This window comes from Caretta caretta, chromosome 3 (genome assembly GCF_965140235.1).
Source record: "Caretta caretta isolate rCarCar2 chromosome 3, rCarCar1.hap1, whole genome shotgun sequence".
Taxonomy (NCBI): Eukaryota; Metazoa; Chordata; order Testudines; family Cheloniidae; genus Caretta; species Caretta caretta.
The window spans coordinates 31,969,535-31,993,517 of record NC_134208.1 but is presented as its reverse complement, the minus strand read 5'-3'; the positions used below and the strand labels follow the sequence as shown (position 1 = coordinate 31,993,517).

General features: G+C 41.7%; 1 protein-coding gene across 2 annotated transcripts in view; it reads right to left on the bottom strand.

Moving 5' to 3' along the window:
* The window catches only part of YWHAQ (tyrosine 3-monooxygenase/tryptophan 5-monooxygenase activation protein theta), a 47,430-nt gene that overhangs the window by 4,869 nt on the left and 18,578 nt on the right, over positions 1-23,983 (bottom strand). For both annotated transcript variants that reach the window (XM_048845472.1, XM_048845473.2), the window contains exon 3: positions 3,391-3,514. In XM_048845472.1, the coding sequence (XP_048701429.1) occupies positions 3,391-3,514 (124 nt within the window). The remainder of the gene's footprint in view (positions 1-3,390; positions 3,515-23,983) is intronic.

Below are 23,983 nucleotides of genomic sequence, written 5' to 3'. Positions count from 1 at the left end.
CTTGCTGTACTGGGCATTGGTGAGGCCTCAGCTGGGCACCACACTTTGGGAAAGATGTGGACAAATTGGAGAGAGTCGAGGAGAGCAATAAAAAGTGATAAAAGATTTAGAAAACCTGAGCTATAAAAAGAGATTGAAAACTGGGCATGTTTAATCTTGAGAAGACGACGACAGAGGGGACCTGATAAGTCTTCAAATGTATGTTAAGGGCTCTTATAAAGAGGACAGTGATCAATTGTTCTCCATGTCCATTGAAGGTAGGACAAGTAGTAATATGCTAAACCTGCAGTATAGGAAATTTAGGTGGGATATTAGGGGGGAGAACTAACTAAGGATAGTTAAGCTCTGGAATAGGCTTCCATTGGAGCTTTTTAAGAACAGGTTGGACAAACCCCTGTTAGGGATGGTCTAGGTTTATTTGGCCCTACCCCAGTGAAGGGGGATGGATTTGATGACCACTTGAGGTCCCTTCCAACATTCTATGATTCTATAGTGCAAATGTACAGGCAACCTGAATTCTGGTATTTAATTTTTGAGTTCTTGACTTTACAACCTTGAAAATTGTATTTTAAACAATTTGTGTTTAATTTCCTAGTTTTTTTAAAAAACTAAAAACAAATTCTTCCCTGTGGCATCATATTGACATCCACATAGATCAGCAGGAACCGTTAGATACACCATGCACCTCTGCCACTTGAGCCAATGGAATAGCTCATATTGTTAGTCCCCTCAAGAATTTGGAGAAGTGTGCGCCTTAATGGGCATTTCTGCCTACCTTCCCCCCCCCCCCCCCAAACTTAACTCCTTTTTCCACATACCCTCCTTCACCCTGTCCTGTCTCTTTCCCACATCTGGCTCCTGTCCCAGTCTCAGTCTACATTCTTCAGGCTTCTCATTGCTCTCCAACTCTGGCTCTCAGTCTGTATCCTTGTTCTGTGTCCCAATCTCCCTCCCCAATTCCTACCAGTCTCTAGCCCCAGTTTCCTCATCCCAATCTACTTCCTCTCAAAGGTCTGGTTTTTGTCTCATCTGCATTATAGTCAGGCAGATTCCTCCTCCATGCTGCCTGGGCCCATCAGGGGGATCACTGAGAGAACAGGAGACAAAGTCTCAGTGCTCTCATTTGAGGTGTGTGAATCCAGGCTGGCTTGCAGCAGTCCAGAGCTGCGGTAACAGGTAAAGTCTTGCTCAGCCCTGGGATGGAGCATACTCATTGCAGATGGAACCTTCAAGGAAGTTAGCTGTTAAAAATTAAGCAGTCCCTATTGGACATGTGGGAAGTACAATTCTTCAGAGGCTTTATAACAGCCAAATTTGGGTAGATATTCACAGGGATGGAAGAGGCACACCCCTGACACAAAAGCCACCTCCTGCCAAATTTCAAACGTGTGCGCCAAAGCTTTTCAAAGAAAAAGTCATCAGAATTTTGTTGCATGGGCAAAGCATTTTTCTCTGTTGTTTTCAGAAACTACTGAACCATTTTGGCTGAAAATTTCTAAACAAATTTAGCCTGAGGCAGACACCTGACAGAAAATTTTAACCCAAATGGTTTGACAAAGTTATAAGCCACTGAAAACAGGGTCTTATTATGGAAAATGTCAGGGAATGTCAATACCACAGAGTATCCACACAGGGATTTGCATCAGTTTACAAAAATGGGTTTTAAAACCCAACTTTTAATTACTGCAACACCTGTGCTTAGACAAGCCCTTAGAGTTATATTGGGTACTGGAGATTAAAATGGAGGTAAGACTATCATCATGGAAGCTGAACAAAGATAGTGTTGACAGCTTGATTACATTCAATGATAGCCTTATACGAAGTTTTTCCCTTGATGTTATGGTACCAGCTTTGAGACTCTGCTACAGTCCTGTTAGGGCCAAGGGATTCAAAAATTTTAGATTCAGTTCTCATTTACATCAAAGCCTCTTTACACCATTTTACATTTGCACCCATTTTGAGGTCCCTTTACACTGCCAGAAAAAGTGTAATGAGGCCTTTGTGTAAGTGAAAAATCAGCTCCATGCCCCTCGCTCACATCTGGTTTAAATGGATTCATCTGCAACTGGTTAACACCCTCTCAGCAACCTATTCTGTTCAATGGCCAGCCAGAAATATTGACAGCTCAGCTCCTCAGGGACTGGCAAACTCCCTTCTCTATCAGGGCAGAACTCCAGGACTACCTTTTGGTTTGAGCTGTGTGAAGTTATCACTAATTCTTAATACCTGCCCAAGCTTTTATATTGCCCTTGCTGTGACATCTGGGTACCTTACAGGATAGTTCTCTTACTTGTTCCAATGTGTCTTCTGAACATCTAGTTTAATTGTTATGGTGAACAATTTTCTATGGTCCACAGAACAGGTGTTGACTGCTAGCAGTGTCAGAAGGCCCCGTATCAAGTAACAGGCTGTTTCTCCCCCCTTCCTGCAGTAAGTCCTAATGGCTGCTGAGGTTTCTGAGGGACTACAGTCCTTCAGGATCAGCAGCAGTAAACAGACTAGAATCACAAAAGGAGTGTACTATCTCTACCAGCATTAGACAGCTTAAGACTGGAGCTCACCATAAATGGTTTCTTGATAGGGTACCGGATTACTGTTACTTTAATATCACTTTGTCCATCTAGTTAGTAATTTACATTTATCATCTTATTCAGGGTATGTGTACACTTAAAGCACTACAGCAGCACATCTGCACCGCTGTAGCGCTTCAGTGTAGACATTACCTACGCTGACAGGAGGGATTCTCCCGTTGGCATAGGTAATCCACCTCCCCGAGAGGGAGTAGCTACGTTGACAGAAGGATTTTTACACCCTTGGGAAACATAGCTGTACTGAAGTAAATTCCTAGTGTACATCATGCCTCATCTGACTCAAGGAGTCATGGCTTGACAGTTAAGTTTTGCCCAATTAAAACTATGGGTTGATAGGGTCAATGCAGATAGAAAGTTGTAGGCAGCTTCCTCTTTCCCTAATACCTCTAGCCTACTTACCCGGGGGGGGGAGATACAAGTATAGTATTAAGTATCTCTTAAGCCATTAGGTGACCTTTCACCTAAACAGTATTTTGAAAGTTTCAAGTAAGCATTTCTTCAATAGCCATTCACATGGGAGGAGGTAGGGGAAGGGACTACTACACGAAATTCCATTCCACCATACACTGAAGTTTTTCAATAGAGAACACTTCAGGTCCAATAAAAGTCAACCTAAATTTTGAAAATTGGCACTGAGATCAGATCTAAACGCAGTTCCTCTCCATTTTATTGGGTGGCATAGGAGTTATGAAAGTTAGTGACACATGCAGTGCATTCTAGCTCCTCTTTCCTCTCCCCACCACCTCAAAACAGAAGTAAGCGTTAACTATTTGAGCATGATTGAACACAATATGCTTACGTTTTCTGTCATCTCCACATGCAACTTCAGCAAGGTATCGGAAGTAGTCTCCCTTCATCTTCAGGTAGAATACCTTGCTCTCTGGATTAGTTGCATTAGCTATTAAAAATTTGTCCAGCAGCTCCTAAAGCAGGAATAGGAGACATTAGCATGTTGCATGCACTGCAATGGAAGACCCTCCAAATACTGGTCTAGATAAAGTAATCCTGGTCATAGCACGTTGCGCATATGCAAAGAAGCAGCTCAGAGTAAAATCTGCAAAGTATTTAGAAATTTTTTTAACAATGTCTTTTAGACAAATGTATATTCACTTACCGAATCAGACTACTTGCACAGTAACAAACACTAAAGCCTAGAACATTTTAAAGTCTCCAGTTCGGTAAGCTGTCTAAAACATTGTGGAAATAAAGAGTGATAGTAAGTTAGAAAAGGGCAAAAAATCTAGTAGCAAATGGCAAGCCTGAATATATGTTTATGCACGAAGGAAGAATCCATGTATTCCAATAGAAAATAATTTCAACTGAAGATTAGTTTGAGACCAGTCCATTTCACTGGAAAAAAACCAACACAATCTATCAGAAATTCAAGTCTCTTTAAAAAGAGGGAATTTTTATTTTCTACTTTATGGCCAAGACATGCGAGCAGGATTTTATTTACTGTTTTCTTAAGTGATATTCATTAGTCAATTATGACTAAACACTTAGGTGTGGAATATAAACTTGTCTGCCAGTTTGTTGTAGCTATCCAACAAGCATGACATCCAGATTCAAATGAAAGCTTGCATCCCACAGAAAACAGTTTCTAGGCCTCATTGGTATAAATATAACCTTAAAATATGAACATATGTCTGAGCCTGGAGAATGCTGTATAAACCTGAAGCAGCTCAGACACATGAACCACCCAAGCAATCTCAACAGGAGATTAACGGAAACAGTGAGGCAATTTACAGGCCAAACATTCAAGTGTACATGTGCATCATGCACACTTCATTTGTAGATGACAGTATTTACTGATTCATATAATTTAAGGCCAGAAGGGACCATAAGGTTGTCTGACCTCTTGAACGCAAGGGCCAATAAATTTCATCCAGCTATCCCATACTGAACACAACATATGGTTGGCTAAAGCATATCTTCCAGCAAGTGCATCCAGTCTTGATCTGAAGACTAAGAGATGGAGAACACCCACTACTATCCCAATGGCTAATCACCCTCATTGTTAAAGTCAAAATTAAAAGCAATGCACACATTAGGTCTAGCTTCAACTTCCAGCCATTCGTTCTTGTTATACCTTTCCCTGGTAGACTGAAGATCCCCTTAGTACCCATATCCCATCTCCTTCCCACTCCCCAGGTACACTATAATCAAGCCACCTCAATCTTTTTGATAACTGAAGGCATTTTCTCCAGCCCTCAAAACCCTTTTTTCTGGCTTTCTGCTCCCAAAATCCTTTTACAAAAAAAAGTGGACACTAGCACTGTACACAGTATTCCAATATCTGCCCCTCTAGTGCCATAGACAGAAGTAAAAATCATTTCCCTAGTCCTATTTACTACTCCTGTCTACATCCAAGGGCCATATTAGCCCTTTTTTCCACAGCATTATATTGGGAGTTCATGTTGAGTGGTCTGTCCAATACATTTAGCTGTATTAAAACATTTAGTTTGTAGGAGGCCAGTTTACAAAGTGATCCAGATCTCTGTGTTTGCACTGTCACTTACTACTCAAATCTGCATGTCATCCTCAAATTTGATCAACGGTGATTTCATATTTACTTCCCGATCACTAATGAAAATTTTGAATAGCACTGTTGAACCTCACTGATTTGATGATTTCCCTATTATTTTTTAAAGTCTGTCAGCTACCGGCTCTTAATTCATTTAAGATGTGCTCGGACATTGTATAGTGTTAATTTTTAAAATCAGAATGTTATGCTTTACCAACAAAAACTAAGTTTATTACATTTACATACTTGCCTAATCAACCAAACTTGTAATTCCAAAGAATGAAATCAGATTTGACAAAATCAATTTTCCATAAAACTCTGTTGACTGGAATTATATTCCTATTCTCTATCATCTGAACTCTTGATTAGCTTTCCCATTATTTTGCCCAGGACTGATGTCATGTTAACCAGTTTATACTTCCTAGGTAATCTGGCTTAACCTCTTAATATTAGTGAAACGTTAGCACTCTTCCAGTCTTCTAGAACTTCCCTGGTATACCAAGATTTATTTAAAAGTAAGCTGTTCATTCTCCTCAGCCAACTCCTTTGGGTCTTGTGGGTGAATGTTATTCAAGCCTGCCGATTTTAAAATGTTTATCCCTAGTAGATGTCTAAACATCGTCCTTTGTTACAAATAGACTGGATACTACTTCATTCTCTTGATATGAATACATCATCCTGATTCTTTCCAAATACAGAACAGAATTATTTACTGAACTCTTGTTTTTCTGCATCACTATTAATAATTTTACTATTGCCATCTGGTACAGGGGTGGGCAAACTAAGGCCCGTGGGGGGCATCCGACCCTCAAGCTCCAGCTGGGGACCACTCCGTGCGGCTCCAGAAAGCAGCAGCATGTCCCCCTTCAAGCTCATATGCGTAGGGGCAGTCGTAGGGGCCTCCACTCCGCACGCTGCCACCGCAGCTCCCATTGGCTGGGAACCGCGGCCAATGGGAGCTGCAGGGGCAGCATCTGTGGATGGGGCAGCATGCAGCAGAGCTGCCTGGCCATGCAGGAGCCGGAGGGGGGACATGCCACTGCTTCCGGGAGCCGCTTGAGGTAAGCGCTGCCCGGAGCGGCGCCCGAGCCACCCTCCCACCCCCCACCGAACCGCTCAGTCCCAACCCGGAGAACCCTCCTGTACCCCAAATCCGTCATCCCCAGCCCAGACTCCCAGCTAGAGCCCTCACCCCACCCCCGTCCCTGCCCTGATCCCTCTCCCGCCCTCCGAACCCCATAGCCCCAGCCCGGAGCACCCTCCTACACCCTAAACCCCTCATCCCCAACAGGAGCCCTAACCCCCCCCCAATCCCAATTTCATGAGCATTCATGGCCCGCCAATTTCCATACCCAGATGTGGACCTCGGGCCAAAAAGTTTGCCAACGCCGATCTAATATCTGGCCAATACCATTGTCTTTTGTCCTGTACATAAACTCTTTTTATTGTCCCGACGGCTGCCAGCCATGGATTTTCCGTGATTGAGAAGGGAAGCTAAAGCAATTTTCTGCACTTCACAGTAAGAGATATAAATCGATAGTTACCTATTCTGTTTCCATGTGTTAGGTATTGCTTTTTTATTTCTAATTGCTTCCTTCATTTTACCACTGAACCCAGATGGACTTTTAAGCCAAGTTGTCCTCTCTTGATTGTGGCATTTTGGACATACACTAAACTTTAAGAACTCCCAATTTTCATTCAGTTTTCTTTCCAAATTTTTGCTTCCGGTACGTTTTGCTCATAATTTTCCTGTCACAATCACTAGTCCCTAGACAACCACAAACTTCCAGTCCAGTGATTAATCAATCTTTAAACTGTCCAAAATTATTACCTGTTATATATATGAAAGAAAGTCAAATATAGTAAAAATCTCAAATGAATCAAATCTCAATGGACAGAAATTTCATGTTTGAATAATAAGAGCATAACAGAAGGAATATGTTACCAACCACCTGACTAGGATGGTGATGGTGATTTGAAATACGAATTTGGGGAATATGATAGAGATCTATAAAATCATGAATGGTGTGGAAAAAGCAAATAAGGAAGTGTTATTTACCCATTCACAATACAAGAACCAGGGATCATCCAATGAAATTAATAGGCAGCAGGTTTAAAAACATCAGAAGGAGGTACTTCTTCACACAGTATACAGTCAGTCTGTGGACCTCATTGCTAAGGGATGTTGTAAAGGCCAAAAGTATAACTGAGTATTAGAAAAATTAATGGAGGATAGGTCCAACAATAATTATTAGCCAAAATGGTCAGGGATGCAACCCCATGCTCTGAGTTTCCCTCAGCCTCTGACGGCCAGATGCTACTGAACAACAGAGGATGGATCACTCAATTATCCAGTTCTGTTTATTCCCTCTGAAGCATCTGGCATTGCCCACTATTGGAAGATCGGAAAACGGGCTAGATGGACCATTGGTCTGATCCACTATCCTTTCCAATATTCTTACCTTGTATTGGGTGCAGCACCTTGTGTGTTAGAAAAAACTTCAATAATTTTTAGAAATTCATGCTTTATTGCTAGCTGCACGAGACCACCACCATACGTTCCCCAAACTCAAGACCCCTGAAATAATTTATCTTGACACATATTACATGATCTGACACTGCTGTTTTGGAGGCTGCAGAAACTAGGGACCTTACCACAGAATCTATGGCCAGTCACAGCAGCATACAGATCCCTCATACATAATCCACTCTGGAAAAGTCCTTCAACCCCCAGAGAGACCCATGCCATTGGCTCACCATTCCAGCATCCCCAGCAACATGACAGCAGCACAGCATTCCAGTGATGAACACTGAATTTTTCTGTGAACCACACCCAAAGCAGCTGGATCATAGGTGTCTTTATTTCATCCTTCTCTACAAACTCAGATCAGAGACAGAGTTTTCAATTATTTCTGAAATAATTTACATGCTTCATTGCAATATTTAAACTTAAGTAATTGGCAAAGGTAATGGCTAAAGGGCAGAAATGGTGGTGGAATTAAATACGGTTATTCTTCCCCAAATGATACTACTGATTTAGCAGGTTTCAGAGTAGCAGCCGTGTTAGTATGTATTTGCAAAAAGAAAAGGAGTACTTGTGGCACCTTAGAGACCAACAAATTTATTTGAGCATAAGCTTTCGTGAGCTACTGCTCACTTCATTGGATGCATTCAGTGGAAAACACAGTGGGGAGATTTATATACATAGAGAACATGAAACAATGGATGTTACCATACACACTGTAACGAGAGCGATTACCAGCAGAGAGCGGCGGTGGGGAGAGGGGGAGGAACCTTTAGTAGCGATAATCAAGGTGGGCCATTTCCAGCAGTTGACAAGAACGTCTGAGGAACAGTGTGTGTGTGTGTGGGGGGGAATAAACATGGGGAAATAGTTTTGTGTAATGACCCATCCACTCCCAGTCTGTATTCAAGCCTTAGTTAATTGTATCCAGTTTGCAAATTAATTCCAATTCAGCCGTCTCTCGTTGAAGTCTGTTTTTGAAGTTTTTTTTGTTGAAGAATTGCCACTTTTAAGTCTGTAATTGAGTGACCAAAGAGATTGAAGTGTTCTCCGACTGGTTTTTGAATGTTATAATTCTTGACGTCTGATTTGTGTCCATTTATTCTTTTACGTAGAGACTGTCCAGTTTGACCAATGTACATGGCAGAGGGGCATTGCTGGCACATGATAGCATATATCACACATTGGTAAATGTGCAGGTGAACGAGCCTCTGATAGTGTGGCTGATGTGATTAGGCTCTATGATGGTGTCCCCTGAATAGATGTGGACACAGTTGGCAACAGGCTTTGTTGCAAGGATAGGTTCCTGGGTTAGTGGTTCTGTTGTGTGGTATGTGGTTGCTGGTGAGTATTTGCTTCAGGTTGGGGGGCTGTCTGTCTGTAAGCAAGGACTGGCCGGTCTCCCAAGATGTATGGGAGTGATGGATCGTCCTTCAGGATAGGTTGTAGATCCTTGATGATGCGTTGGAGAGGTTTTAGTTGGGGGCTGAAGGTGATGGCTAGTGGCGTTCTGTTATTTTCTTTGTTGGGCCTGTCCTGTAGTAGGTGACTTCTGGGTACTCTTCTGGCTCTGTCAATCTGTTACTTCACTTCAGCAGGTGGGTATTGTAATTGTAAGAACGCTTGACAGAGATCTTTTAGGTGTTTGTCTCTGTCTGAGGGGTTGGAGCAAATGCGGTTGTATCGTAGAGCTTGGCTGTAGACAATGGATTGTGTGGTGTGGTCTGGATGAAAGCTGGAGGCATGTAGGTAGGCATAATGGTCAGTAGGTTTCCGGTATAGGGTGGTGTTTATGTGACCATCGTTTATTAGCACCGTAGTGTCCAGGAAGTGGATCTCTTGTGTGGATTGGTCCAGGCTGAGGTTGATGGTGGGATGGAAATTGTTGAAATCATGGTGGAATTCCTCAAGGGCCTCTTTTCCATGGGTCCAGATGATGATGTCATCCATATAGTGCAAGTAGAGTAGGGGCGTTAGGGGTCGAGAGCTGAGGAAGCGTTGTTCTAAGTCAGCCATAAAAATTTTGGTATACTGTGGGGCCACGCGGGTACCCACAGCAGTGCCGCTGATTTGAAGGTATACATTGTTCCCAAATGTGAAATAGTTATCGGTGAGGACAAAGTCACAAAGTTCAGCCACCAGGTTTGCTGTGACATTATGGGGAATACTGTTCCTGACGGCTTGTAGTCCATCTTTGTGTGGAATGTTGGTGTAGAGGGCTTCTACATCCATAGTGGCCAGGATGGTGTTTTCAGAAGATCACCGATGGACTGTAGTTTCCTCAGGAAGTCAGTGGTGTCTCGAAGGTAGCTGGGAGTGCTGGTAGCGTAGGGCCTGAGGAGGGAGTTGTTAGGATATAGATATTCAGGCCTGTCTGTAAAGGCCTATACTCTAAGAATTTAGGTGTATTCTTATCACTTGGCTAGTGATAGAGGTATAAAAGACAGAATCAAAATCACTGTCTGCTGGTGTAAGGGCCTTCTCTTACTGTGACAGTCTGAGGCCCTGTTCTTAGGCTAAGGCCTTTGGCTAAGCAGCAGAGGCAGCCATAAGCTGGGAAGCAAACAGTCACATCCTCACATTCCAAACTAGTCACACTGAAATAAGGTGCTATTCGGCTGTTAGGAATACAATCCTGTCCTGATAGTTCCTATCGTCTCCAGAGAAAGGGAAGTGCCTAGAAAATGTAAAAGGAAACTTAGTTTGATAGCATCCTGTCTGGCAAGAACTCACTTATCAATAGCTGGGATGTGAAATCCTCACTTCTGTGATGTCTTGTCATTATAGTTCCCACTTTGCTGTTGTTTGTCTGTATAATCTCTGTCTGGTTCTGTGATTGTTCCTGTCTGCTGTATAATTAATTTTGCTGGGTGTAAACTAATTAAGGTGGTGGGATATAATTGGTTACATAATCATGTTACAATATGTTAGGATTGGTTAGTTAAATTTCAGGAAAACGATTGGTTAAGGTATAGCTAAGCAGAACTCAAGTTTTACTACATAATCTGTAGTCAATGAGGAAGTGACTGGGTGTGGGTGGGGGTGGGCATGTGGGTGTGTGAGATGGGAACAGGGAATGGGGGTAAGAAAATTGGAATCATGTTTTGCTAAAGGGGGAAATGGGAACAGGGAATGGGAGTAAGGAAGTTGGAATCATGTTTGGCTAAGGGTAGGAATGGGAACAGGGACACAGGTGTAAGGCTCTGTGGTGTCAGAGCTGGGAAGGAGGATACTAAGGAAGGAAACTGGAATCCTGCTTGCTGGAAGTTCACCCCAATAAACATCGAATTGTTTGCACCTTTGGACTTCGGGTATTGTTGCTCTCTGTTCATGCGAGAAGGACCAGGGAAGTAAGTGGGTGGAGGAATAAGCCCCCTAACAGGAGTCTACATAGCCCGACAATCCTGCTGTCAGGGTGCTAATGCCTGAGATGTTGGGGTGTCCAGGATTTCAAGGTTTATGGATCTTGGGTAGCAGAAAATATACCCCAGGTCAGGGTTCCAGGGGTGTGTCTGTGTGGATTTGTTCTTGTGCTTTTTCAGGGAGTTGCTTGAGCAAATGGTGTAGTTTCTTTTGGTAACCCTCAGTGGGATCAGAGGGTAATGGCTTGTAGAAAGTGGTGTTGGAGAGCTGCCGAGCAACCTCTTGTTCATATTCCGACCTATTCATGATGACGACAGCACCTCCTTTGTCAGCCTTTTTGATTATGATGTCCATTACAATCTACATACCACACAGACTATGCTGACAGCTTGTGCCGCACGCTCTCAAAGAAACTGCGGAACCACCTGATCAACATCCTCTTCAGCAAACAGGGAAAGATTAGAATGAGCTCTCAAAACTGGATACTCTCATAAAAAAAACAGCCTTCCACACAAACTTCCTCGTGGCTGGACTTTACCAAAACACACACTTTGCTTCTCTACAAAAGAAAAAGGACACTAATCTAAACTACTACATGCCACAAAGCAGGAGCTCTTAGGACTTCCTCTCACCAAAAAGGGAAAATACCGCAATGGACTAGAAACTGGCTGAGAGGCAAGAACAAGCTGGAATAAAATGTTAAATTTTCAGTATAGTAAAATCTTATCAGTGGAGCACCTCATGGTTCCATATTAGGACTACATTGATTGTATTCAGTTCCTGATCTGAAAGAGGCAGAACAGAGCGATGCAGCGAAATTTCAATGTGACAAGATTTACCCTCAAATTTAAAGACTGAGGAATTCAGAGGGTCAGGGACCAGGCCACAGTAGCCAAATGCATAGCATGATGGAAGACTGAGTTCTGTATTGAGGCTATGTCTATACTGTGCAGTTTATAGTGGCACAGCCATGCTGCTTAAGTCTTGCTGCTATAAGGCACGCAATATAGTGTTTTTTTGTCAGCAGGAAAGAGCTTTCCTGCCGACAAAACACTCTCCCTCCCCCCAACGAGGAGTGGTAGCTTTGTTGGTGGGAGAGCGTCTCCTGCCGAAAAAGCGCTTTCCACAACAGCACTTCTTATCAGTAAAACTTTTGTCTGTCAGGGGAGTGTTTTTTCACACCCCTGAGCGACAAAAGTGTTACTGATGAAAGTGCAGTGTAGACATAGCCTGAGAAGTGCCAAATAATGCACACAGGAATGAATATGAACTATTCACACATACTACTGGGTTATAAAGCAAAACATGGTAGTAAGATAAACATCTGAGAATCAAGATGCAGAGAAAAATCAAGAGACAAGGACAGATCAATGCTGGGCATAAAAGCCATTAGCACTCTGGAAACCAGCAGTCAGAACACTACAGAAATGTATATATAGTACAGCTACCAACTGGATTGGAAGGTAGTGTCAAGATGAGCTATTGAAGCTTAAGTTCTCCTGAATCCCAACAACTGACATGCAAACTTTTACCAAGGTCCTTCAAACAGTCAGGGAGGAACTGATCAGAACAAATCAGAGGACAAAAATTTTGCTTGGAAGGATGTGGCCTGCATGGTATACCCTCCTCTGCCAAAAAGCCTTAAAAGTAGGTGGGATCTGCCAGTCTAATCCCACCTAACACTCCAGAAGTGAAAATCCCGCACAGAAGGTTCTTTAAAACCAAAGATTTGCCAAAGCATGACATTTTTTGGTTTGTAACAATAGCAGTCTTTCCATTCCCCCTCCCCTCCAAAATCACTGATGTCAACTTTAGGAAGTGTTAGTTATTTCAGCAAGTAAAGCTATATTTGTAGAAGGGGTTTAGGGAAGGACCTCATTTCATCAGTTAAACTGGTTTATGCTTTCTGTAAACTGAAGATTTATTGGAAACTTTTAGTACCACAGAATCTTACAGAAATACTTGAACAGCTATCTACAAAAAGAGAAAGATAAACCACATAACACTGACAGAAGTTTACCTATTATTCTACTTGCAAACTGAAGAGTGTCAAGAAAGCAGCAACACTGAAGCTACTGAAACTGTATGAAGTAAATGAAGCCTCTAGGGAATTTAGCTAGTCTAAAAATACTACACAAACAACAAGTGATTTCCCCGCCCCACCATTCTTGGCACATTGCAAAACTAAATACATATGGTAAGGTATTTATTTATTGCATCTTTCTAAAGCATGCTCAGAAGATGGATTGATGCTAATAATTTAGATAGGTCTGTTGAACAAATGGTGGGTCTTAGCTAGTATTAATATACTATACACAATATAGAAAGACTTGTAGATTTGAAATAAACTAAGATATATGAGGTGTTATAGTTACTTTTCATCCATACAACTCACAGAAAAGGGTGTCATCTCTCCCCTCCCCACCCACAATGGTGATACAGAAGTGATCACAGATGTGGAGATGGTGATACAGGAGTTCAGTGACTTGCTCCAAAAAACACAGTAAGTCAGGATGAGAGCCAAGAGCAGAAAAAAAGTCTGACACCTATTCTTTTCCATCCACTTGGACATACTTACCTTTCCATAAAACTTTAATGTCTTACAAATAACTCATTTTATGTACACAGTCACTTGTGAAGTGAGCAGTAATCTAGAGTACAGGTGGCATGAAAGATTCCTTCTCTTCCCATCACAATTTGTGACATTTATAATTAACTTTATGTAATGAAGACAAAAGGTTCAGAAAACTTATTTGCAGTGTGTATAATGTGTTATGTTAAAATATTTTATGTAAACACACATTTGATGCCATTCATGACTACACACTGGCCAAGGAGAAATAGTTTACACACTAAGTTAAAGAGTGGGAAAGCATGTTTACCATCACCACCAATATGTAATCATAAAACAAATGCTCTATCAAGGACCTCCACACTTTACAAGTTTTAATCAAAACTTTAATACCCCTCCATGATACACGTCTCATTTTTATAAAGTGAGAAGTTTGCCAAGATCACCAAGGAAGTCTGTCAGAAGAAAGAATAGTCTCCAACTTCTAAACCTATACTCAAACAACATAGGAGCAAGTGTGCTAGAACAATAAAGGCACCAAAATGAGTCAACTTAAAGCGCAAAAATATTCCGTTCCAAACCAAGAACTTCCTACTTCCCCTTTAGATAGGTCCTTACTGTATTGAATCATGGTCATGACGACAAATTCCAAAGGGATGTGGCCTCCTTGCAGATCAAGTGCCACCGGGATCAAATTTCTGGCTAGGTCCTTAAGGTAGTCTGGCTGGATATTCACATCAGGTCCATCACTGGCAATTGTATTGTGCCTCTGAAGCTTTTGGCACCCACGTAATTGCTGAGTGTGTAGCAGCATTCCTTGGTAAACACACTTTAGAATTTGCGGTCTTCAATATGTCCATACCAAGAAAGCCAACGAAACTGAACCAGTGCTGATGGAGACAATTGCTGGGTTCAGCTTTAAATATCCTCATTTCTGATCTCATCCTGCCACCTTATAACGAGCAGCTGATGAAGACGAGAATTGAAAACATCAATCCTGGTGTGTTTCAGCCTCTCTCAGCGCCCATATTTCACTTCCATACAACAGGGTTGGTACAACTCTGGTTCTACAGAGCCACAGTGTTGTGGCGAGCTTCATGTCACAACATCCTCATAGAGGTCACCAAAGAGCCCAAAAAAGTGTAGCAGCAGCAGCTGCTGCTACACAAGTGTCCACATCTTTTGAGTATCCTCCAGAACCATTTACAGTGCTTCCCAAATATTTGGCAGATGACATCTGTTCAACGTCCCATCCTGACATGGTAATACTAGGACAGTTGTAATCTGGAGATGCATGCAAATTGATGGCAATGGCCAAGGAGTTAGTTTTATCTGGACTAATCAAACCAACGTGCACTGCTTCTTGCTCAAAACATCAGTGAGTGCAATTCACCAAGCTGAGACAACAAGACAATGTCAATGTATTCAAGATCTTAAAGCAGAATGTTGTTCAGCTCAAGGCCACTGACAACTGCCTCCTCAGGCTTATCCGTTAACTAATTAATGTAAATACTGAATTGAATAGATGGTCATGATAGTCCCTTTTGACCTTAAAGCCTATGAATAATGGGGATATAAAGCAGCCGTGCCATGGAGATAGGAAAGCATTTCATGTATCTGTCGTTACCCCAGCACAGCTTTGTTCCACTCCACAGAATGCAGATTTATTAGGACAACTGTAATGCCTAGGACCCCTAATTATGGGCCAGGATCATATTGTGCTGCCTACCTTCCTGAATATAGGTGATTTCCAAGGATTTTCAAGGGAAGGGTGAGCTAGTGAGGGGCACTGCAGTTAGGATGTTGTGTTCTAGAGGATTCATACTCTTGTGCCTTACATGATTAAAGCAAAGAACAATGTTCTCAGAATATTTGCGAAGGGTCTGTATGTGTTAATTGTCTACACCTACCACTTCATCCCCTGAAGAGGTAACCCAGAAAGCTCACAACTTTAAGTGGAGTTCTGAGAGAGGGGGTATTTAAGCTCTGGGGGAAATCTGAAGGTTGAGCACTGAGCTGATGGGCTAGGCAACTGGAGAGTAGGTTGCAGGTTCCAGTTTTCAGGAGGCAGTTGCAGACAGAGAAGAGGGTGCGTGCCTAGAGTGTGTCCAGGGATCCCATGACTGAGGCAGTGGTTAGCCTTCATTCAGGGCTGGTCTACACTAAGAAATTAGGCCGGTATAACTACGTCGCGTAGGGGTGTGAAAAAATCCACTACCCTGAGCAATGCAGTTAAACCAACCTAACTCCTGGTGTAGACAGTGGTAGGTTGATGGGAGAATTCTCCTGTTGACCTAGCTACTGCCTTTCAGAGAGGTAGATTACCTACGCTGATAGGAGAACATCTCCAGTCAGAATAGCTGGCATCTTCACTGAAGCACTATAGCAAGCCACTGCGCCGCTACAGCATAATAAGTGCAGGTATGCCCTCAGGCTCCGGAAGCTTTAAAATACCCAGGGACCCAGTCATTAGGTTCCCTCATAGCAGCCTAGTGAGTGGTCACAAAGGGGCAATCAGCTGGAAGCTGTGACAGGCAGTATACAAGGAAACAATGAGAATGCTGGTTTGCATGGTTGGTAGTGGTCCCGGGGGGGGGGGGGGGCAGTCAGGGGGACAAGGAGCTGGGAGGGGATTGGGGGGTTGGATGAGTCAGGGTTTCTGAGGGGGGCAGTGGCCAGGCTGTTTGGGGAGGCACAGCCTTCCCTACCCAGCCCTCCATACAGTTTTGCAACCACGATGTGGCCCTCGGGCCAAGAAGTTTGCCCAGCCCTGCTCTGAAGGGTCTTCAAAGTGAAGACAAGTAGCTTATGTTCAAAGAGACATAAAGGGGAAGACAGAGGGATGACGTGGTCAAAGTAACGGGCTAGGGAAATGACTTTAAGCAGTAGCATTTTGAATGGATATGAGTACAGCAAGGTTGCATTTGTCAAGGTCACAGAGGATGCTGCAGTTGATCGAGATGCAATAGGAGAGACAGGACAAGAGTTTCAGCTGTGTGGATAGATGGGATGAGTTGCATTTTAGAAGTGTTAAGCAGAAAATATCGTCGAGGTTAGATGAGAGGACCTACGCTATGTTTATACAGCACAACTGCGAAAGAGCACATCCCCACTGAAAAGTCTACTTGTCCTCATTGTTTCTGCACATGCCCAAGTGTGTCTGGGGACTTATCCTCTAGGATTCTTTCCCTGTCATTGCAGAAGAACTTATCTGTCTTTTGAGGGACCTGTGGTAAGAGCAACTGTGATCAAATCAGCCCCCTCTTCTAAAGTTTTTTGTACAAAACATTCACTACTCAAGTTCATTTTAAGGCTACACAGCTGCATGCTTGAATTTTACTCCTTTGTCAGATCATACGCTAAGTAGTTTTTAACCTTTGCAGACTACTGTAACCCCTTCAGCAGTCTGATTTGTCTTGCGTACCCCAAGTTTCACCTCACTTAAAAACTACTCGCTTACAAAATCAGACATAAAAATACAGAAGTGTGACAGCACACTATTACTGAAAAATTGCTTACTTTCTCATTTTGTCTGTATGAAATTTTAGTTTGTACTGACTTCGCTAGTGCATTTTATGTAGCCTGTTGTAAAACTAGGCAAATATCTAGATGAACTGATGTGTCCCCTGGAACACCTCTGTGTATTTCAGGAGTACAGGTACCCCTGGTTGAGAACCACTGCACGAACTAACTACACATTCATACTTCACATTGAGTTTAGGTGAACAGAATGTAAGCAAAAGGCAGAAATACAATAGTGAAACTCTGGCAATTTATTTTCCCTCCCTCAAACTGTCTAGTAAAGCTTTCTGCTACCAAAATTCTTGTACCTGAAAGCGCAGTTCTCCAACTATAATAGTAATTCAATGTATACCTATGTCATCTTCTATGTTTACCCTCTTTTCACCTTGGCCACTAATTTTGAGTGTTTGAGAACAAAACTATTTTAATTCAAGGAGTCCCACAAGAGGAATAATATGAACTAAGTCACCTTTGCTGACTATTTGCTGACCACATTAATCTAAGAACATTAAGCCTCCAATTTTCAAGTCAGCCTAAGGGAATTAGGTGCCTAACTCCCTTAGGCCCCTTTGAAGATCTCAATTTCACATAGTGTAGTTTCATTTTGAAAAGTTCTGGATGCTACAGCAACTTTCAGAAGATTGCACATAGTAGAACCTTGAACCAAACAGGGATTCTACTACCAGCACTTGAGTTGTTTGGTTTCAAGGTAGTTAAAAGCTAGGTGATACACACTAACATTTTGCATTTACCTCCTCAACTCAGAATGGCTGAAAGTTATTTTTGCACCACCCAAAATATGTTGAGTAATCTTGCTTTTATAACTAGGGACAGATGGTTAAGCAACATCATGTTAAAAAAAAAAAGCTACTTGGAAAAATGAGCTGGTTGAGTCAGTATTTCGTTTCAAGCAATAAGTGTGTTAGTGTTCAGAATTCCTGCTGTAATAAAAGTTACTCACTGAATGAAGTTCAGGTTATATTAAAACTCGATTCTTAGGTCAAACTGCTTAAGCACTTGAGTTGAAGTGCCATTTAAGTTACTTGCACTGACTCAGACATTACCACCAACTCCTCAAAGTTTGACTGACTTGTAAGGAACAGCATCTTAACAAGCATTTTAACAGTATCAATTAAATTTTGTAGAAAGCACTTCAAGGCTACTAAAGCTTGAAATCCAGTAAGTATGATACGGTAAATCCCAAACACTACTTTTTATACCAAGGCAGACAAGATAGGTCTTTTATCATTTGAGCTTCAGAAAAAGAGTTCAACAGGATCAGCCTAGTCAGCAAGAGAATATTAGGATAATGATCACAGTTGTCTAAGCAGTATCGGCATTAAGGCAAGAGCTCAATTTCTGCAATCTTTTCCAGCCTGAGTAGAAGTAACAGATTTTAGTGATCTTATGTTAAAACCAAGACAAATTTAGTTGCAAACCCCAGCAAGCATTCACTTAACCAAGTTCTTAGATTTCTGAACAAGAGCCAACATTCAACTCTTGAAGGAAAGCTAATCTTTCTGCAGTATATGGGAGAAATGAACTTAATTTCTACAGCTTCACCCACAGATCTTAAAATAGTAGCTTCAGTTTTAATACTGTTTTCTTCAGCATGTTCTCCTAACTACTTAAAAATACAGAACATTTCAATATGTCTAGGTTCCTAAGAACATTGCCATTCAGTCATCAAAAGATGCCACTTATGACAGAACAAATAGTGCTGAGAAAGTATTTAACAGTAGTTAGCAACAATATATACAAATATACAACAGAGAACGGTTTTCCACCTTTTGCAGTACAAAGTGAAGCTACAGGGGCTGTTGACGTAGTTTACTTAGGGTATGTCGACACTGGCAAGTTTCTGCAGCACAAGTTATACCACTTTTATTAAAATGCTGGAATTAAACCGCTGTTGCGTGTCCACTGTGCTCCTTGTGATGCTGGAGCGCATCCACATTAGCAGCTCTTGAAATGGCAAAGACAGCAGTGCATTGAGGTAGCTATCCCACTGTGGAACTGGCCACAGGGTGCTTTGGGAACGGTTTGCAATACCTCATGGGGCAAGCACAAGGTCACATGATGCAGGTTTCCCAATCCCCGCTCCGGCGCTCCAGCTAGGGCACTAGGTCAGGGGCTGCACCACATGGCTAAGCCCCGCTCCAGACGGGGCGCAGGGTCGGGGGCCGCACCATGCAGCTCCCAGAAGCAGCTGCATGGCCCCGCTCCAATGGTCGGGGTCCACTCCATGCGTAGGAGCTGGAGAAGGGACATGCCACTGCTTCTGGGAGCCTCTTGAGGTAAGCGCTGCTTGGAACCTGCACCCCAGAACCTCTCCCCATGCCCTAACCCCTGCTCCAGTGCTGATCCCCCTCCCGCACCCTCAGTTCCAGCCCAGAGCACTCTCCCACAACCCAAACTCCTCATTCCAAGCCCCACCCCAGAGCCCGCACCCTCAACCAGAGCCCTCAGCCCCTCCCACACCCCAACCCCAATTTTGTGAGCATGGACGGTGGGCCATACAATTTCTGTACCCTGATGTGGCCCTCAGGGCAAGAAGTTTGCCCACCCCTGCCTTAGACCAACTCACCCACGCAAAATTAGCTTCAAATGACTATCAACAGTAGTTAAAAAGGTGCTAAATTGCTTTAGTTTCATAGCACACTGATCAGTGTGGATTTAGAACACTTGTAGTTATGCTTGTATTCACGGATGATTGCATTTTCCTGTGCCCCTGCCAAATGTCTGAACACCAACTGCCTATTTCAGGCTGATGCATTTCAGTGGTCACTGACTTTTCCAGTAAAGCAGAAAGAATTCCCCGGCCCTAGTCAGTAAGGGTATTTTACCTTTCATAACAGAATTCCAAAAGAGGCAAGACCATCCTTCCAGATCCAATCTTTGTGTATCAGTTTACCGTTTTTAGACATTAAGAAGGGGCTGGATGACAAGCTATTTAAGACATTAGGCTTTTATCACCAGATTCCATAAGCAATTTAGGGATCAAGTGAAGTGATTTTCCATTTAATTCCTTTCCAATAATAGTGGAATGGCCTTTATTAGAATAGTTTAAATGACCTGACAAAGTTCTGCAGAAAACACAGGGACACTCCTATATGGCATGGAAATGGATAAGATGACCTAGTCTGCCCTTTCCATTTTGATTCTGAATGCTTGCTTACATAGTTTTAAGAACTGGCAGCCAATGCTTAGGATTGGCTAAGGACTAAATATATGGAACTGCACTTAAGCAAATGCACTAGAAGCTTTGGTTGCAATGTGTCTGCCCACACTATTCCTGCTAGCCAAGATGATTCTTAATGAGGCTAAATATTTACTGGTTACATTTCTAATTTTTCTTGTACTTGTAAAAGAATTCTATGGTTCCAGAACATCCATGTAAACCAGAAACTAGTGTTGCTTGGTTATATCGTAGAACCTCAGAGTTATGAATACCTCAGGAATGAAGGTTGTTTGTACCTCTGAAATGTTCATAACTGAACAAAAATGTTATGGTTGCTCTGTCAAAAGTTCACAGACTGAATACTGACTTAATACAGCTTTGAAACTTTACTATGCAGAAGAAAAATGCTGCTTTTAAACATTTCAATGAAATAAGCACAGAAAAACAGTTTCTTTACCTTTTCAAATATTTTTTTAAACTTTTGCTTTTTTTTAGTAGATTACATTTAACACAGTACTATATTTTTATTATTTATTTTTTGTCTACGCTGCTGCTGATTGCATACTTCTGGTTCCAAATGAGGTGTGTGGTTGACTGATCAGTTTGTAACGGAGGTTCTACTGTAGGAGCTCTCCCTAACAAAATTTATCACAGAAAAAAAACTGAACATGCACTGGCAGGCACCAAACCATAGAAATTATATGGAAAAGGCCTCAAGTTAAACAGTAAAATACAGAAATGATTCCTTAAAACATATTCATACCAGTTTTAGATAACTTAAGTGATCGGGCTTCCACCACTTCAACTGAAAGGCTATAACATGTAGTTAAGAAGATCTTTCAGGAAAGTTTTCCTGATGTTGAGCATAGCTTGCTCTTCATTCCAGCACTTCTACCTATATCACCATTTGCCACACCCTTCATGGTATTTCTATTCTTCAAATACTTGAAGTGTCATGTTCCTTTTCAGTAATCAAAGTCAATTTACATATTAAGTTGTAAATAACCCCCTTCAGATATTGGCCATTTAAAACTCCTTCCATTTAATATCTTTTGTGATGTAATCCCAAGGCATGTTTAAACCATATACATACGTCTGGGGCCTAAACTCCTGGGGTCTTGCAAGGACATGAGCCATTAACATGAAAGTTGCACCAGTTTAACTAAAGGTGTTGTTTAAAGCCAATTTAGTTAAACTAGTGCAAAAGATTTTTGTGAAGACTTCCACTGAAGCCAATTCCCAATCAATTTAAATTAAACCAAATTAAGACACTCAAGCAAAAAATAACTGTCTACACAAAGGTTCGCACCAGTTTAAAAGCTAATTTAAACTGAATTGGTCTACACAAGACCTAAGCAATCTTTCCAACTCTGCCTCCCATTTTCATTATTTTGTTGAGTGCAGCATTTCTGATGCGGCATTTTTATTTGTGTGATGATTTCCACACAACTCCTGCATCAGTTAGCACTAAAATAATGGCTGGACTAGCATAGTGAGCAATCTAGTATTAGATACAGGAACAAATAAATAGAAGAGCCAACTAGTAACTAACCAAAATAAGGACAAAAGGAAATTGTAGAAACAGACTTCCGATGTTACGATGAAAGTTTATAGCTCAAAAGACTACTGTCCCAACAGGCAACTTTATGGCCTACAATTTTTCACAAGCATCTTATGTAACAGCAAGCACTGGGAGCCCCCTGGTTTAAAAATCAAAAGAAAGTTATGGCAGGAGACTTGCTATTAGCACTACAGTGCAGAGTCTGGACAGTCAAAGGCCTGTTTCCTTTGTCTTTGAGCAGTGGGTAGAGCTGGGTATAGTTTTGAAGGAGTCATTTTGGTATTATGCTAATATATTGTTGAACTGTCTTTCAAAAACTGGCACATTACTGAGTCAGTATTTTATAAAAATAAATATGTCAGGAACTCTTGGTTTTGGTAGATAGAGTTTTGGTGTTATCTATGAAATTATAAATAATTTTGTCATGACTTCAGTCTGCAAACTACCTGAAACAATGATTTGTATTTACATAATTACTAGGAGTTGCCATGCGTTCACTTAACTGGACTCCCCTCCACACATTTCAATATTAACTTCTCCAGTACTAAGTTAATTTCTTTATGTATACAAGAATCCTACAATAGGGTCTCACTGACATTTGCAGAAGTGGTGATTCAAGTGAAACTCCTGAGGAAACCGTGTTTTTTTCCATAATAGGAAAGGTCCACAGGAAGACACCATCTTAGTTTATAAAAATTAATCGCAGTGGAGATACAGTGACATCAGGCAGGATGTTAGGTTTTTTAATAAGTAGATTAAAATGGTGTTAATAGCTAATGGCATAGTTCTAAGTCACGGAATCATAGAAATGTAGAGCTGGAAGGGACCTCAGGGAAGTCATCTAGTCCAGCCCATGCACTGAGGAACAAGCAGGGTAGATTAATTTAAATAATATATTGATTAAAATTGGTTTAAATCCAGGCTTTCCACTTGGTAATTTAAATAAAATATTTTGCATACACAAACTTCTCTTATCAAGACGTGTTTCACATTTATAACTAAATGATTTATTAAACAGAGGGATGAACTGTAGAGTTAGTGAATTAAACTAATTAGTTCAGGTCAGCCTGGGAAAAGTTTCAAATATGTTTAAGTGAAAGTGATCTTAAATTCCTACTTGCCTAAGTCTCCTGCAAAATAAGAGTCTCCTGAGTTACTTACTCAGATCTATTGTGCCATATTTATAAAACATAAGCTCAAAAAAGTGAGATGTCCTTCCCCTCCACCCTCGATTCTCTCTATATATAGAAAAGCAGACTAACAAAGATTTGATCGGTTTCAGAGGAACAGCCGTGTTAGTCTGTATTCGCAAAAAGAAAAGGAGTACTTGTGGCACCTCAGAGACTAACCAATTTATTTGAGCATGAGCTTTCGTGAGCTACAGCTGTGAGCTGTAGCTCACGAAAGCTCATGCTCAAATAAATTGGTTAGTCTCTGAGGTGCCACAAGTACTCCTTTTCTTTTTTTAAAGATTTGATCGAGGATTCAGCATATTTATATTTAAATGTTTTAAGAGATTATAAATTTAGGCCTTTGCACATTTTGTATTACATTCAGATTTCAAACAGATTTTTTAAAAGAAGGAATATTTAAATTAAGAAAATCTGCTTTAAATTTTAAAAAAGGTACTTTTAGATTGTCAGAAAAATCATTGATTTTTATCCACCCTGAAACCAAGTGCAGTAACTCCTCACTTAACACTGTAGTTATGTTCTTGAAAAACACGACTAAGCGAAATGTTAAGCGAATCAAATTTCCCATAAGAATTAATGTAAAGGGGGGGGGAGAATTAGTTTCTAGGGAAATTTTTTTCTCCAGACAAGAGACATTATATACATATACGGCATAAATTTTAAACAATGTAATACTGTACTCAGCAATGATGATTGTGAAGCTTTGTTGAAGTGGTGAAGTCAGAGGGTGAAAGAGGATGGAGCATCTGGCTGTTGTTCTTTCCAAAGTGCCGGAGGGCAGCTGATTGCTGCGGACAGGAGGCATGTGGAGGGAGGGCAGAGGCTTCGTCCAGGCTCCTCCCACCCCCAGCCTCCTGAACACTGCAAAACAGCTGACTGCTGCAGGCAGGAGGCTAGCAACCTCGTCACTCCCCCCCCCCCCCCCCCCGCGCTTCCCACCCGCCCGCAGCAA